Source organism: Nerophis lumbriciformis, linkage group LG35, assembly GCF_033978685.3.
Source record: "Nerophis lumbriciformis linkage group LG35, RoL_Nlum_v2.1, whole genome shotgun sequence".
Lineage (NCBI taxonomy): Eukaryota > Metazoa > Chordata > Actinopteri > Syngnathiformes > Syngnathidae > Nerophis > Nerophis lumbriciformis.
Window position 1 is genome coordinate 21,842,773 of NC_084582.2, and position 17,265 is coordinate 21,860,037.

Here is a 17,265-nt window from a genome sequence, read left to right on the forward strand (position 1 = left end):
ACTCGCCACCCGGCGGAGGAAACTCATTTCGGCCGCTTGTACCCGTGATCTTGTCCTTTCGGTCATAACCCAATGCTCATGACCATAGGTGAGGATGGGAACATAGATCGACCGGTAAATTGAGAGCTTTGCCTTACGGCTCAGCTCCTTCTTCACCACAACGGATCAATACAGCGTCCGCATTACTGAAGACGCCACACCGATCCGCCTGTCGATCTCACGATCCACTCTTCCCTCACTCGTGAACAAAACTCCGAGGTACTTGAACTCCTCCACTTGGGGCAAGATCTCCTCCCCAACCCGGAGATGGCACTCCACCTTTTTCCGGGCGAGACCCATGGACTCGGACTTGGAGGTGCTGATTCTTATCCCAGTCGCTTCACACTTGGCTGCGAACCGATCCAGTGAGAGCTGAAGATCCTGGCCAGATGAAGCCATCAGGACCACATCATCTGCAAAAAGCAGAGACCTAATCCTGCAGCCACCAAACCGGATCCCCTCAACGCCTTGACTGCGCCTAGAAATTCTGTCCATAAAAGTTATGAACAGAATCGGTGACAAAGGGCAGCCTTGGCGGAGTCCAACCCTCACTTGAAACGTGTCCGACTTACTGCGGACCAAGCGCTGACACTGATCATACAGGGAGCAGACCGCCACAATCAGACAGTCCCATACCCCATACTCTCTGAGCACTCCCCACAGGACTTCCCGACGGACACGGTCGAATGCCTTCTCCAAGTCCACAAAGCACATGTAGACTGGTTGGGCAAACTCCCATACACCCTCAAGGACCCTGCTGAGAGTATAGAGCTGGTCCACAGTTCCACGACCAGGACGAAAACCACACTGTTCCTCCTGAATCCGAGATTCGACTATCCGGCGTAGCCTCCTCTCCAGTACACCTGAATAGACCTTACCGGGAAGGCTGAGGAGTGTGATCCCACGATAGTTAGAACACACCCTCCGGTTCCCCTTTTTAAAGAGAGGAACTACCACCCCGGTCTGCCAATCCAGAGGTACCGCCCCCGATGTCCACACGGTGCTGCAGAGTCTTGTCAACCAAGACGGCCCCACAGCATCCAGAGCCTTAAGGAACTCCGGGCGGGTCTCATCTACCCCCGGGACCCTGCCACCAAGGAGCTTTTTAACTACCTCAGCAACCTCAGCCCCAGAAATAGGAGAGCCCACCACAGATTCCCCAAGCACTGCTTCCTCATAGGAAGACGTGTTGATGGGATTGAGGAGGTCTTCGAAGTATTCCCTCCACCGATCCACAACTTCCGCAGTCGAGGTCAGCAGAACACCATCCTCACCATACACGGTGAATTCCGATCATATTTATTATGTTATATAAAATGTGTGCAAAATTGGAGTTGTAGTGGGTATTAGGATTATTTCAGGGAGAGCATGTCCCAAATTCAATTCAATTCAATGTTAAACAAAATAATGCACTTTGTCCATCCATACATCTTCAACCGCTTATGCGGAATCGGGTCGCGGGGACAACAGCTCCAGCATGGACCCCCGGACTTCCCTCTCCAGAGTAACATTAGCAACTTCCTCCTGGGGAATCCCGAAGCGTTCCCAGGCCAGAGAGGAGATGTAATCCCCCCATCTGGTCCTTGGCCTGCCGCAGGGTCTGCTCCCAGTGGTACGTGCAACGAGGACCTTCTTCGGGAGACGCTCATGAGGCATCCGCACGAGATGCCCGAACCACCGAAGCTGGCTCCTTTCCAAGCGAAGGAGCAGCGGCTCTACTCCGAGTCTCTCTCGGGTGACTGAACTTCTCACCCTATCTCTAAGGGAGCTGCCAGCCACCCTTCTGAGGAAACTCATTTCGGCCGCTTGTATCCGCAATCTTATTCTTTCGGTCATGACCCACACTTCATGACCATAGGTGAGAGTAGGAATGTAGATAGCTCGGTAGACCGAGAGCTTTGCCTTCTGGCTCAGCTCTCGTTTTGTCACAACAGTGCGGCAGAGAGACTGCAATACTGCCCCAGTTGCTCCGATTCTCCGGCTGATTTCCTTCTCCATCTTTCCCTCACTTGTGAACAAGACCCCGAGATACTTAAACTCCTCCACCTGGGACAGAGTCTCGTCCTCTACCTGGACTGTACAAACCATTGGTTTCCTGCTGAGAACCATGGCCTCAGATTTGAAGATGCTGATCCTCATTCCAGCCGCTGAACACTCGGCTGCGAACCGATCCAGTGAGAGCTGGACCACATCATCTGCAAACAGCAGTGACGTGACCTTTAGCCCCCCGAGATGTATACCCTCTCCGCCATGGCCACGACTCTGCCAGGAAATCCTGTCCATGAAAATCACAAACAGGATAGGTGACAGAGCGCAGCCCTGGCGGAGACCAACCCCCACTGGAAACGGATCCGAATTACATCCAAGCACCCGGACACAACTCTCGCTTTGGTTGTACAGAGATTGGATGGCCCTCAGCAGAATAAAAAATGTCTTTTATCTTTAATTATGATCATGATTTCTGGTTATGCAGCAGAGAAGGCCTTGCTGGCCCTGACGGCACACCACTGTTTTAAACACAGTGTGGAGAGCAAACTTACGGGCACTTTCATATCTTTGTCTATTGAGAAGAGCTCGAAGGCAATAGTGTGATTTACGCAGACACAAATGAGCAACTCCACGTTACAAAACAAGCCTAAAGTTGCTTATAATAGCCAACATTGTTTTTTATTTGATCTCATCGTACACAATTATGCATTGCAAGACGGCTAAATAAACTGGAGAAGTGAACGCTTGGCGAAGCGTAATTAAACAAAACGACATAAACTTGCAAAAGCTGTGGGCTTTCTAACAGTATATTATCTCACAATAAAATAATTGCTGCCATTATCCAGTGGTTAAGGACCTCTGGTGTAGCTTATATAAAGTGTTGAGTTTCCTACACTCCCAAAAGGCAACGTGGTTTTTGCTTGGCTGTCCGTTATAATGCCACCCCCCTCTCAGTGGATGACACGTCCCCCCACCCCACGTAATTTGGGCCAAAAGTCTAAATCTGAAAAAAAAAAAAAGATTTAAATGTGAAAAATGTATATTTTAAACCAAAAATAGCATTTGAAAGTGTAAAGAATAAGATTTGAATCTAAAAAAAAATACAGAAGCTTCAAGCTGAAATATCAAAATATATAAAAGTAAAACATGTTTTTAATAATTTATTTAGTTAAAAGATTTACTAGAGTGAATTATACTTGTAATCAACCTAAAAAAAATGGTGTGCGCTAGGGTTGTTCGGTATACCGGTACTAAGAAAGTATCGCGATACTAATTGATTGAATTCGGTACTATACTGCCTTTGAAAAGTACTGCTACCGTTCGTACATAACATGTAGATACATAACGTGTAGATACATAACATGTAGATACATAATGTGTAGATACATAACATGTAGATACATAACATGTAGACACATAACATGTAGATACATAACGTGTAGATACATACCATGTAGATACATAACATGTAGATACATAACATGTAGCTACATAACGTGTAGATACATAACATGTAGATACATAACATGTAGCTACATAACGTGTAGATACATAACGTGTAGATACATAACGTGTAGACACATAACATGTAGATACATAACATGTAGATACATAACGTGTAGATACATAACGTGTAGATACATAACATGTAGATACATAATGTGTAGATACATAACATGTAGATACATAACATGTAGACACATAACATGTAGATACATAACGTGTAGATACATAACATGTAGACACATAACATGTAGATACATAACGTGTAGATACATAACATGTAGATACATAACGTGTAGATACATAACGTGTAGATACATAACGTGTAGATACATAACATGTAGATACATAACATGTAGCTACATAACGTGTAGATACATAACGTGTAGATACATAACGTGTAGACACATAACATGTAGATACATAACATGTAGATACATAACGTGTAGATACATAACGTGTAGATACATAATGTGTAGATACATAACGTGTAGATACATAAAGTGTAGATACATAACATGTAGATACATAACGTGTAGATACATAACATGTAGATACATAACGTGTAGATACATAACATGTAGATACATAACATGTAGATACAGAGCCGCGCACACAGCTGCTTGGCTTGATGCCAAATATTAGCGAAGTTAAGACCGCCCATCTAACATCAAATAGTGCAAGTAAAATGACTGAATTTGGTAACAAATTGCAACAATTGGCGTTTTATCTTTAACAGATGTGTGTTTTACCTGCTACATGGCTTCTCTGGATACATTTATCCATAGTTTTGTTTTTAGTACTTACCAGAGGTGTGGACTCGAGTCACATGACTTGGACTCGAGTCAGACTCGAGTCATGAATTTGATGACTTTAGACTCGACTTGACAAAATGTAAAAAGACTTGCAACTCGACTTAGACTTTAACATCAATGACTTGTGACTTCACTTGGACTTGAGCCTTTTGAATTGACATGACTTGACATGACTTGCTACTTTCCCCAAAACCCAAAGATGAAAAAGTTATTCGGGAGCGCTCCGTATTTTTCATTGTGTACTTGTCTATCAGCGTTGCGTGTGTCAGCTGGTGTGGTACAACAGCCAATCAAATTAGATCTACTTTGTTTTCATCACACAGCATTCATCCAATCAAATTGCAGGACAACCAACGAAGAAGACATGTCCAAACCACACGCCAGTGAACAAAAAATGATACCTAAAATAATTTTGTTTGGGTATAAAAATTACAAGGTGGTCAACACAAAACGGTTTGCAGTATGCAACACATGCGGTTCGAAAATTACTGATGGAGAGGCAACAACTTCCAACTTCGTCCGGCATTTGAAGTTGCACAAAGAACGGTAAGTTTTGAATGTAAGATAACGTTTATTGGCTAAGTAACGTGACTTTTATTTGCTGTGTAGTTAAATCAGTGAGGCTGTAAACTCACTGCTAACGTTATAACGTTATTGCAAACACGGGAATCTGTTGCAGTTCACTACCTTATTCATACTTTTTGTTCAGTGATTTTTTTTAAGCAGGGTTACGTTAGTCAATATATCACACGTAACGTTAGACGGCGGTCAGCAGCACCGCGTATTTTAGCCACCTAAAAAAAGACAAAAATAGTAAAATAAAGGTCAGTTAAAATGTATACTATATTATGAATGTGTACCGTTTTAGCTAGCTTTCTGACATACTGTTGGTTGTTTACCTCAGTGGTCCCCAACCACCGGGCCCGGTACTGGTCCGTGGATCGATTGGTATCGGGCCGCACAAGAATTTTTTTATTTTTTTAATTAAATCAACATAAAAAACACAAGATACACTTACAAGTAGTGCACCAACCCAAAACAACTCTCTCCCCCCTTTTGTTCTGGGCATTGAACATGAAGACTCTTCCTTCACTGTTCCGAGTGGCCATGAGAGTCTTGGCAGTGCCTGCCTCCAGTGCTCCAGTGGAGCGAGTTTTCAGCCATGGTGGCATCATACTACGCCCCCATCGTGCACAAATGACTGACAGACTCTTGGCTAATTTGGTCTTTTGCAAATGCAATGCAGCATAGGGCCCTGACATATAAAAAGTACAACTTTTTTGTTATGTTCACGTATATGTCATGTTTTTTCAATGTTAACACTTTTGTACAAATAAGTACATTTGCACTTTATTTTTCAATGTGTTTGTTCTGTAAAGGAATGAGTTAATGTTTAAAATGACTGGTTAATAGTGCTATTATAAAGTGCAATGTCAGCACAATTTTCTTTCCTGCAATTTAAAATGCACTTGTTTTAATAAATAAATACAGCGTTTGAAAAGCATACACAATCTGTGTCAATATATTAGTCTGTGGTTAAAAGGACTTGAAAGGACTCGAAACTCAAAATGCAGGACTTAGGACTTGACTTGAGACTTTCCAGTCTTGACTTTGGACTTGACTCGGGGCTTGCCTGTCTTGACTCGGGACTTGACTCGGACTTGAGGGCAAAGACTTGAGACTTACTTGTGACTTGCAAAACAATGACTTGGTCCCACCTCTGGTACTTACTAATAATTGTATTTTTCTTAAAGCACATACCAGGATTGGCAACCATAAATCATGAAGCATTTAATATAATGTAAATAAAGCTTCTTTATTCTATTCTAATCTAATCATTGATTATGTCAGACTATATGTAATATGTGTTTAATGCCTTTTAATTTATATTTTAACCTTCTAAAATTGTTCTTTGACTGCAATAGGAAACATATGTTTATTGTATTGCAAGATTTTCTGTTAAAATAGAGCCAAAATTTAGACTTTTTCGTATCTCGCTTTATTTGGAAAATTATCGAAAAGTATCGATATACATTTTCGAACTGGTACCGGTACCAAATTATTTTTATTTTAGAATACACTGATGTATTTTTCAAAATGCAACTTCACAACTTGATTTTTCAGTTTCTAAATAATTGTATTTAAGTACAAACCTGCTGCCCTAATTTAGCATTGTTAATTAGTCCGGCTTTTCACCCACAATAAAATAAGTGCACTGTCATCCTGTTCGATAAAGTAAACACTACATGATCACTCTTAAAAAAATTGAAAAAATAGAAAGAAAATAAAGCTTAAAATCAGGCTGAAATTGATACCGTGTCCTCCCAAATAGTTGTGAGAATGATTGAGACAAGCCCAAACACTTTCAAAATGTCTATTATTTGCTCGTCTCCCCATTTCCTAGTAATGAATCATTACCTTGAGGAAGGTGGTGTTGGTTGGGTCAAGTTTGGAGTTACACTCCACCTGGAGAATAAATACAGCAAAAAGTTACGACAGATCAACTCTGTGCCTGAAATAGACTTGCAGAAATACATCATCACTTCAGCCAGGAGATTACGGAATCGTTCGTTTTTCAGTTAGTTAGTTAGCAACATCGCTCAAGAACGTATGGTCGCATTTTCATGAAACTTTCATGAAACATCAAAAATGGGATAAGGAACATTTAGGGACTGATTCTGTATTCAGAGCTTTTTGTTTACTATTGGGAGGTAGCGCCTGCTTATTAACTAATTATTTTCTAGTTTATAGTAGGATAGTATACTTTATGTGGCCAAAACATACACGCTAATTAGCACAGCAGAAAAACTATTAAATTAAATCTAGGGCTGTCAAATGATTGAACATTTGAATCAGCTAATCACCGTTTACAACTTAATTAATAACTAAAATATGCAGTTTATTGCACTGACAAAAAGATAAATGACAGGACACAATTATATATTTAAGCTATTGTGTCAACATTAACATTATTTCATATAATTATCAAACTGTGTTTTAGCATAAGTATATATTTAACATACTTAAACATAATTTAACATAAAATCCCCTGAAGAGCAGGGAAACCTGCAAAACAGCCTTGTAGGGATGAAATAGCCTCTGTGTTTTTTCCTGACCTAACGTATATTTAACATACTGTATGTTTATTAACATTATGTTTAATTTCCGCGTCTTGCTGCACCGATGAGCTTCTTCTCTTTTGGTGTAATAAATAATTGTTTTGACCGCACCTTTTAAACATGTCATTGTATTCCGGGACAACCGGGACATTAAATGTTATATAGCATAGTAACATGGTAATTACAGCTTAGGTGGAACTGAAAATCTTTCTTGCAAATCACTTTATTTTGGTAAATAAACCATTATATTGGTTCAGCTGGATCCTATCCTCTGTCTGCTGTTGACATAAACAAGTTCTGTTGTGTAAGGCAGAGACACCACGTGAGTGACCCAGATACTGCAGTGTGCTGCAGCAATGAGTCACTCCGATAGGCTGACAACACACACACACACACACACACACACACACACACACACACACACACACACACACACACACACACACACACACACACACACACACACACACACACACACACACACACACACACACACACAGGCCATCTTTGGAGTCATATGACAGAACACCTGACTTCAAGGACAACACTTTTTGATAATTTTTGGGTTACACTGAAAGGGTAACTGTTTATTTGGGGGGGGGGGGGCAATTTTGCCTATCGTTCACAATCATTATGAAACACATGACGAGGGATGTTTTTTTTTTGTTTTTTTTTATTGCATTCTAAATTGCAAATACATGTAAATAGAAGTCCGCTTACAGCAAAACCAATGGGAGGTCCTCTATTCCGCCAATAAAATGTAATAAAAAACATCCAAAAAGCGGCAACAATACTCCATCAACATTTTGTGACTTTAATATTAACCAAGTATTAGTGATATTTTTGTTATAAGCACCGTGATCATGAGCTTGTGTAATGTTTACATCGAGTGGTCAGCTGTTTCCTCGCTTCCTTGCTCCATGGCAGTTTATCGTAGATCATAAATCATGCCTTTTACCTGGATAGAAGAAGGCGGAGGACCTATTCCGACAAGTTGGTACACTTTGACAGCCAAATTAGACTTGAAATTGTGAGAACGACACTAAAGACGCTTGGTTACACGCCCCTTTTCTTTGCGAGAATTATGAGTCATTCTTCATCCAAATAGGAAAATATGAACATCCCAGTAGTCGGCATTCTAATGACAGCAGACCTTGTACAGTAAGTGATACTTTTGTTTGTTGGCTCTCATGAAGACTTCAGTGGACGTTGTGATATGTTTACAAAACGAATGTGCCGCGTATGCTTAAATGATCAAAATATAGAAATAATAAATGTTATTATAAAGGTGCTCGTTACGACATTACATGTATACTTACATCATGTATATAAAACATTAACAGAGGTGTTTGGATGTTTTTGTAAGGACTCTATAAGCAAAATAGAGCAATTTTTGATTAAATATTTATTTCATATTTAGATTACAAAAAAATTAAATAACATCCATCGTCATGTCTATCATAATGATTTTGAAAGATAGGCAATATTCCAAATAGAGTGCACTTCCTCTTTAAGTCAGAAAATACAGTCATAATTGGGACATGTGTATGATGTAGAACACTGTAGAAGATTTGACAGTAAAAAGCTGGCGGAATTTTTCTGTAAAATGTATGTTTTTTTTCCACCAAATTACTGTAATTAAATAACAGTAACAATAAATAAATACATGTTTTTACGGTGAAATTATGGTAACTGAACTGCCAGGTTTTTTTTGTAACTATAAATGAAAAACAAGCAAAAAAAAAAAAAAGGTACCGCTTTATTTTTACGGTAACACTGTAGCAATTGAGCTAATTTTTTTACCGTGTAACAGACTTCCACTAGGAGCAGTGTGGAAAATTACACACACTCTGTTATGCTTGGGTGGTAGATGGTCATTGGTATATATTGTATATATGTTATAGACATAATATAATATATCTGTATATATATTATTCTGTACACATATTATGTATATATTCGTATATATGTTAGATTTTTTTTATCGCTATATTAGTCTATTTATACCTGCATTGTCCTTTCCATCCTTACACTTTCCATCATTGTAACTGAGCTACTGTGTTGAACAATTTCCCTTGTGGATCATTGAAGTTTGTCTAAGTCCAAGTCTAAATCTAAGTTGCATGTTTATGCACAGATCGTTCTCCCAAGATGCAGCAGGAACTCCGGAGGCAAGGTGCAGGTAAGACAATGATTTAGTCTCATAAATCCTTCAAAATACAAACAAGCGCGCCTATAGCACGGGGAGCTAAGGTGAAACTTTGCACGGGAGTCAAAAGATAAACAGGCATAGGCACCAGAAGCAAGATATACACAAACTTAACTTGTTGCTTATAGCAAACAAGACAGCCAGATGTGGCGAAAGGCAGGAATAAATAATTCTCTGAATAGTGCCTGGGAGCAGGTGAGCATCCCGAACACTAATCAGAGGCAAGTGAAAATAATCAGCACCCATGACAACCAAGAAACACAAACCCAGGGGTGCTGAAACAGAACTAAGGGAAACAAAACTTGATCCGGGCAACACACTCAAACATAATATCTGAAAAAAGTCACTTTTAAGGACTTTGACAAAAGCCAAACAAAAAAGATTGTTGGATTAGGTAGAATATGATTAAAGGTAAATTTATTTGGGTACAGTGATGTTTGTCCCCAAATGGAAAGCCATCCCAGACTGAAATATGTCCCTGATTTTTACCTAAATCAACACACACACACACACACACACACACACACACACACACACACACACACACACACACGCACGCACACAGAAACAAAGCCTGACCTCCATCTGTCGTATCTGATCAAATAAAATGTCTTTTAATGTCCCGCCTCCCATCTTTCTGACTGCAGATCTTATTACGGGGTTTGCATGCCTGGGATTACCAAGGACAGCAGCATATCCGCACACATAAGCCCATTTGGCCCCAAAAACAATGCTTACAAAGACATCCTGCACCCACACACAGATGGACATGCAAACAGGGTCATAAAAGGGTAAAAATTTGAGCGTTTGAAAAGCTTTAAATAGGCTGCTTGACTGAACGGCTTAGTGTGTGAAATAAGGACATATTGTACAGTAATAACACTCAACTGACAAATACATTTTTAATCTTTCTATTGCATCGGCTTTCTGGGTGCATTTGATCTTGGCTGCACAAAAACCTGCGACCTGGATTCATTTCTAAATTAATATTTCGCTTGTCGCCCAAAGGCCTAACGTCTATCTGTTCAAGGGAGTAGCAATCGCATTATGCAGGGGTCTTCAATCTTTTCCAGGCCAAGGACCCCTAAACTGATGGAAAGATGTAGTGGGGACCCCCCTACTTATATATCTAAAGGTACCTGGTTATTATGTATGGGGGATGGGGATGGGGTTACCCACATATGCGATCCTCTCCAAGGTTTCTCATAGTCATTCACATCGACATCCCACTGGGGTGAGTTTTTCCTTGCCCTTATGTGGGCTCTGTACCGAGGATGTCGTTGTGGCTTGTGCAGCCCTTTGAGACACTTGTGATTTAGGGATATATAAATAAACATTGATTGAAATGCCAAACGTTTACAGAGTGTTGTTAAAAGGAAAGGCCATGTAACACAGTGGTAAAAATGCCCCGGTGCCAACTTTTTTGCAATGTGTTGCTGCCATTAAATTCTAAGTTAATGATTATTTGCACACAAAAAAATTACGTTTCTCAGTTCGAACATTAAATATCTTGTCTTTGCAGTCTTTTCAATTGAATATAAGTTGAAAAGGATTTGCAAATCATTGTATTCTGTTTTTATTGATAGGCTACAGCACCCCCCGCGACCCCGAAAGGGACAAGCGGTAGAAAATGGATGGATGGATGGATGGATGGATGGATGGATGGAAGGATGGATTTACGATTTACACAATGTGCCAACTTCACCCGGTTTATGGTTTTGTACATTTTCACCAAAATCGTCTGATACTGATCGATCAGTCCATCTCTACTCAAAAGCCCTCAGCTGTAATTTCAGAACAACAATGACATATTTCCAGATACCAACAAGTAAAACATGTCTGTTATGTCTGTATGTTATAATCAGGTGTTGTGGTTGGATTTCTTTTTCTCTTCCATTGAATTCAGTCTGACTTCGGATTGAAACAAACCATTGATTAAACTGCTCCATTTACTTTTGTTATTTAAGCTTTGACATGATCAATTGGGATTTATTTTGTCAATACTGTTCTTTTAAAGGTGCAGTTAAAAAAAAGGTGTATCAGAGTAAAGAAGAGGAAGTCAAGGTGCTTTACAAAGAAAGAAGAGAAGAAAGATTTCTCACTCACCACGCCCTCCTCTGCTGGGGCATTGTCTCCCACAACCAACATAACTGGACACCTAAAACAGAACCAAAATGTATGTTTGTTTATTAGTAATGTCAACATATGCTCCATTTATGTAACATGAAATGTCAATCTAAGGCTTCCAGAACAAGTTTAGCTGTCAAACAGTTTGTTGTTGCAGGCGTTAGTCAAAATCCTGCTTAAGTTCCCTCTTTTCTCTGTTTATCTAAATGATAACCTTGGCCAAATTATGTTAGTAGCTAACTGTTACTTTTATAAAAGGATGACATGTTTGTGTCTCATGTTGAGGTTTTAATGCTGTTTTCGATTAAATGTATTTTGCTTCTTGTGGTTGTGGTTGGCTCACTAGGATTACCTACATACAACGTTTTAAATGACAGACGTCGTTTAGGGTTAGTAATAAATACTATCAATAATACGGAAGTAATAGGAAGTAGCCGCGCATGCCACTGAGAGATACTTTATGAGAGTGTGTGAGTACAGTACAGGCCAAACGTTTGGACACACCTTCTCATTTTAATGTGTTTTCTTTATTTTCAAGACTATTTACATTGTAGATTGTCACTGAAGGCATCACAACTATGTCACCTGTGAAGTGAAAACCATTTCAGGTGACTACCTCTTGAAGCTCATTAAGAGAATGCCAAGAGTGTGCAAATCAGTAATCAGAGCAAAGGGGTGGTTATTTTGAAGAAACTAGAATACAAAACATATTTGCAGTTATTTCACCTTTTTTTGTTAAGTACATAACTCCACATGTGTTCATTCATAGTTTTGATGCCTTCAGTGACAATCTACAATGTAAATAGACATGAAAATAAAGAAAGGTTAAGTGTGATTGTGGAGGGGTGTGTGGCCTGCAGGCCTGCAGCGAAGCGGGGTTTGCCAGGACCGGCCTCGAAGTCAGCGACAGGTGCGTAGATGGCCCACCTGGGCCTTGTTATCTAATCATCTGTCGCTCTGTATAACCAGCAACCGGGAGGAGAGACGTGGTTGGAGCTGGAGGGGAACTAGAGCGAGAGCGAGAGCGAGCCTGCCAGAGAGAGACAAAAGACAATTGCTGGAAAGCAACCTGTGGACATTGGCACAATAAAACTTTATTGTAACCCTGAACCGAGCTCTCATGTCGGTGCTTGGTGGTCAGAAGAACCCCCTGGAGGACAACCTCCACAGTGATAAAGTCAGCAAGAGAGAGCATTAACTTTTTTAGTTTAGCATTGGCAGTCATTGGTAGTTACTGGTAGGAGATGTTGATGCTCCAAATGAATGTGTCCAGTGCATGTTGTTAGCGCTAGTTACTAAATACATCCAATGGCTGTGTCTCACAGGTATTGTAGGATTACATGATTATCACTTCATTGAATTGGTTTTCGCCCAGAAAAGGGTGGAGTGCCATCTCCGGGTTGCGGAGGAGACCCTGCCCTAAGTGGAGGAGTTCAAGTACCTCGGAGTCTTGTTCACGAGTGAGGGAAGAGTGGATCGTGAGATCGACAGGCGGATCGGTGCGGCGTCTTCAGTAATGCGGACGCTGTATCGGTCCGTTGTGGTGAAGAAGGAGCTGAGCCGGAAGGCAAAGCTCTCAATTTACCGGTCGATCTACGTTCCCATCCTCACCTATGGTCATGAGCTTTGGCTTATGACCGAAAGGACAAGATCACGGGTACAAGCGGCCGAAATGAGTTTCCTCCGCCGGGTGGCGGGTCTCTACCTTAGAGATAAGGTGAGAAGCTCTGCCATCCGGGAGGAGCTCAAAGTAAAGCCGCTGCTCCTCCATATCGAGAGGAGCCAGATGAGGTGGCTCGGGCATCTGGTCAGGATGCCACCCGAACGCCTCCCTAGGGAGGTGTTTAGGGCACGTCCGACCGGTAGGAGGCCACGGGGAAGACCCAGGACACGTTGGGAAGACTATGTCTCCCGGCTGGCCTGGGAACGCCTCGGGATCCCCCGGGAAGAGCTGGACGAAGTGGCTGGGGAAAGGGAAGTCTGTGCTTCCCTGCTTGGGCTGCTGCCCCCGCGACCCGACCTCGGATAAGCGGAAGAAGTTGGATGGATGGATGGATTGTTGTTCATTATTCCCCGAAGTCATTTCACTCCTGGAATTCGCAATGACGTAAAGTTAAAGTTAAAGTCCCAACGATAGTCACACACACACTAGGCGTGGTGAAATAATCCTCTGCATTTGACCCATCCCCATGGAGGGGAGCAGTGGCCGCGCTCGGGAATCATTTTTGGTGATTTAACCACCAATTCCATTTTTATAGTCTTTGGTATGACTCGGCCGGGGTTTGAACTCACGACCTACCGATCTCAGGGCGGACACTCTAACCACAAGGCCACTGAGAAGGTAAACTCAGAAATTCACGCAACGTTTACCAATCCCTGCACCTTTTTCCAATGCTTGCCACTTCCCCGCACATTTTGGCTATTTGCAATGTGTAGACAAAGCAGGAATAACACAATAATATGTCAACCTTTTGCCTTGTCCTACCTTGTAGCTCGGACCTTTGATTGATTGAAACTTTTATTAGTAGATTGCACAGTACAGTGCATCTTCCGTACAATTGACCACTAAATGGTAAGTTTTTCAACTTGTTTAAGTCGGGGTCCACGTTAATCAATTCATGGCTAATTCCTGTTTCTGTTAATGTTTAAGTGGGACAGACACTTTTTTTTTTCGGGGCGGTATAGCTCGGTTGGTAGCGCGGCCGTGCCAGCAACTTGAGGGTTACAGGTTCGATCCCCGCATCCGCCATCCTAGTTACTGGGCAAGACACTTAACCTACCTGCTCCCAGTGCCACCCACACTGGTTTAAATGTAACTTAGATATTGGGTTTCACTATGTAAAGTGCTTTGAGTCACTAGAGAAAAGCGCTATATAAATATAATTCATTTCACTTCACTTCAGACACTTTTCTAGTGTAAAACATACACTGAAAATGTCTGCAACTTATGGACGACAGAGCAGACAGCGAACAATAAGGAAGTCTTTGGTGGTGTTTCTTTATGTACCTACTAGTGTTGTCCCGGTACCAATATTTTAGAACCGGTACCGGTACCAAAATGTATTTCAATACTTTTCAATACTTTTCGGTACATTTCTAAATAAGGGGGACCACAAAAAAATGGGATTATTGGCTTTATTTTAACAAAAAAATCTTACGGTACATTAAACATATGTGTCTTATTGCAATCGAAGAACCATTTTGTCCTTAAATAAAATAGTGAACATAGTAGACAACTTGTCTTTTATTAGTAAGTAAGCAAACAAAGGCTCCTAATTAGTATGCAGTAACATATTGTGTCATTTTCCATTCTATTTTGTCCAAATTATGAGGGACAAGCTGTAAAATTGTATTATTAATCCACTTGTTCATTTACTGTTAATATTGCTTATTTTCTCTTTGAACATGTTCTGTCTACACTTCTGTTAAAATGTAATAATCACTTATTCTTCTGTTGTTTGGATGCTTTACATTAGTTTTAGATGATACCACAAATTTATGTATCGATCCGATACCAAGTCGTTACAGGATCATACATTGGTCATATTCAAAGTCCTCGTGTGTCCAGGGACATATTTCCTGAGTTTATAAACATAATATGAATTTTCAAAAAAGGAAAAAAAAATTTGTGATGAAAAAATATATCGATGTCATCATAGTAGTATCGACTAGATACGCTATTGTACTTGGTATCATTACAGTGGATGTAAGGTGTAGATCCACCCATGGCATTTGTTTACATTCAGGGTGCTAGCTTGCTGTTAGCAGTTAGCTATCGTATCCTCCTACGGTGTGTAGTGAAGCATGTTTAGTAGGGTGTCCCACGATTCGATTCAATATCGATTCTAGGGGGTCACGATTCGATTCAAAATTGATTTTTTTTTCAATTCAACACGATTCTCGATTCAATAACAATTTTTTCCCCGATTCAAAAGGATTCTCTATTCATTCCATACATACCCATAGCAAAGCAAAATTGAAGATGAGATCTCATGTATGTCTTATATACATCTCCTAGACATAAAAGAGCACGAATCGAGACCAAAGTAGTTTTCTCATTCTTCTCAGATGTATCTCCTGAGAAATAAGGCTCACAGTGAGCACTGTGAGAGATCTCAAAGTTGTCTAACAGTTATCTCTTTTCCCGATTTCAACTAAGAGCACAATGAGAGATGAATGAGCTGGTCTCCAATATGTCTCAATTATGTCTCAGTGAGAGATATACATGGTTTTGTTTCTCACTACTCACTGTTTGAATTCTCAGATGTCTCTTTTCTATTTCGGCAAAAAGAAAATTGATGAGTATTGGTTTCAATATGTCTCAATGAGAGATATACTTGGTTTTGTCTCTCACTGCTCACCATTTGAGTTGTCAGATATGCCTCTTTTCTATCTTAGGAAAAATAAATTAAAAATACATTTTAATTGGCACAATTTAATTATACCTCAATCATACTCCAGTTTATCTCATGTCAAATAAATAATTAATTCAGGCAATATGGATATATGGTCTGTAATCTATATGGTTTAATGCATAATCCATCCATCCATCTTCTTCCGCTTATCCGAGGTCGGGTCGCGGGGGCAGCAGCCTAAGCAGGGAAGCCCAGACTTCCCTCTCCCCAGCCACTTCGTCCAGCTCCTCCCGGGGGATCCCGAGGCGTTCCCAGGCCAGCCGGGAGACATAGTCTTCCCAACGTGTCCTGGGTCTTCCTCGTGGCCTCCTACCGGTCGGACATGCCCTAAACACCTCCTTAGGGAGGCGCTCGGGTGGCATCCTGACCAGATGCCCGAACCACCTCATCTGGCTCCTCTCGATGCGGAGGAGCAGCGGCTTTACTTTGAGCTCCCCCCGGATGACAGAGCTTCTCACCCTATCTCTAAGGGAGAGCCCCGCCACCCGGCGGAGGAAACTCATTTCGGCCGCTTGTACCCGTGATCTTGTCCTTTCGGTCATAACCCAAAGCTCATGACCATAGGTGAGGATGGGAACGTAGATCGACCGGTAAATTGAGAGCTTTGCCTTCCGGCTCAGCTCCTTCTTCACCACAACGGATCGATACAGCGTCCGCATTACTGAAGACGCCGCACCGATCCGCCTGTCGATCTCACGATCCACTCTTCCCTCACTCGTGAACAAGACTCCGAGGTACTTGAACTCCTCCACTTGGGGCAAGATCTCCTCCCCAACCCGGAGATGGCACTCCACCCTTTTCCGGGCGAGAACCATGGACTCGGACTTGGAGGTGCTGATTCTCATCCCAGTCGCTTCACACTCAGCTGCGAACCGATCCAGTGAGAGCTGAAGATCCTGGCCAGATGAAGCCATCAGGACCAAATCATCTGCAAAAAGCAGAGACCTAATCCTGCAGCCACCAAACCGGATCCCCTCAACGCCTTGACTGCGCCTAGAAATTCTGTCCATAAAAGTTATGAACAGAATCGGTGACAAAGGGCAGCCTTG

General features: G+C 41.4%; 1 protein-coding gene across 5 annotated transcripts in view; it reads right to left on the minus strand.

Moving 5' to 3' along the window:
* The window catches only part of ndrg4 (NDRG family member 4), a 131,685-nt gene that overhangs the window by 14,432 nt on the left and 99,988 nt on the right, over window positions 1–17,265 (minus strand). For all 5 annotated transcript variants that reach the window (XM_061928027.1, XM_061928026.1, XM_061928029.1 and 2 more), the window contains 2 exons: window positions 11,781–11,832; window positions 6,765–6,812 (listed from right to left, as the gene is read on the minus strand). In XM_061928027.1, the coding sequence (XP_061784011.1) occupies window positions 6,765–6,812; window positions 11,781–11,832 (100 nt within the window). The remainder of the gene's footprint in view (window positions 1–6,764; window positions 6,813–11,780; window positions 11,833–17,265) is intronic.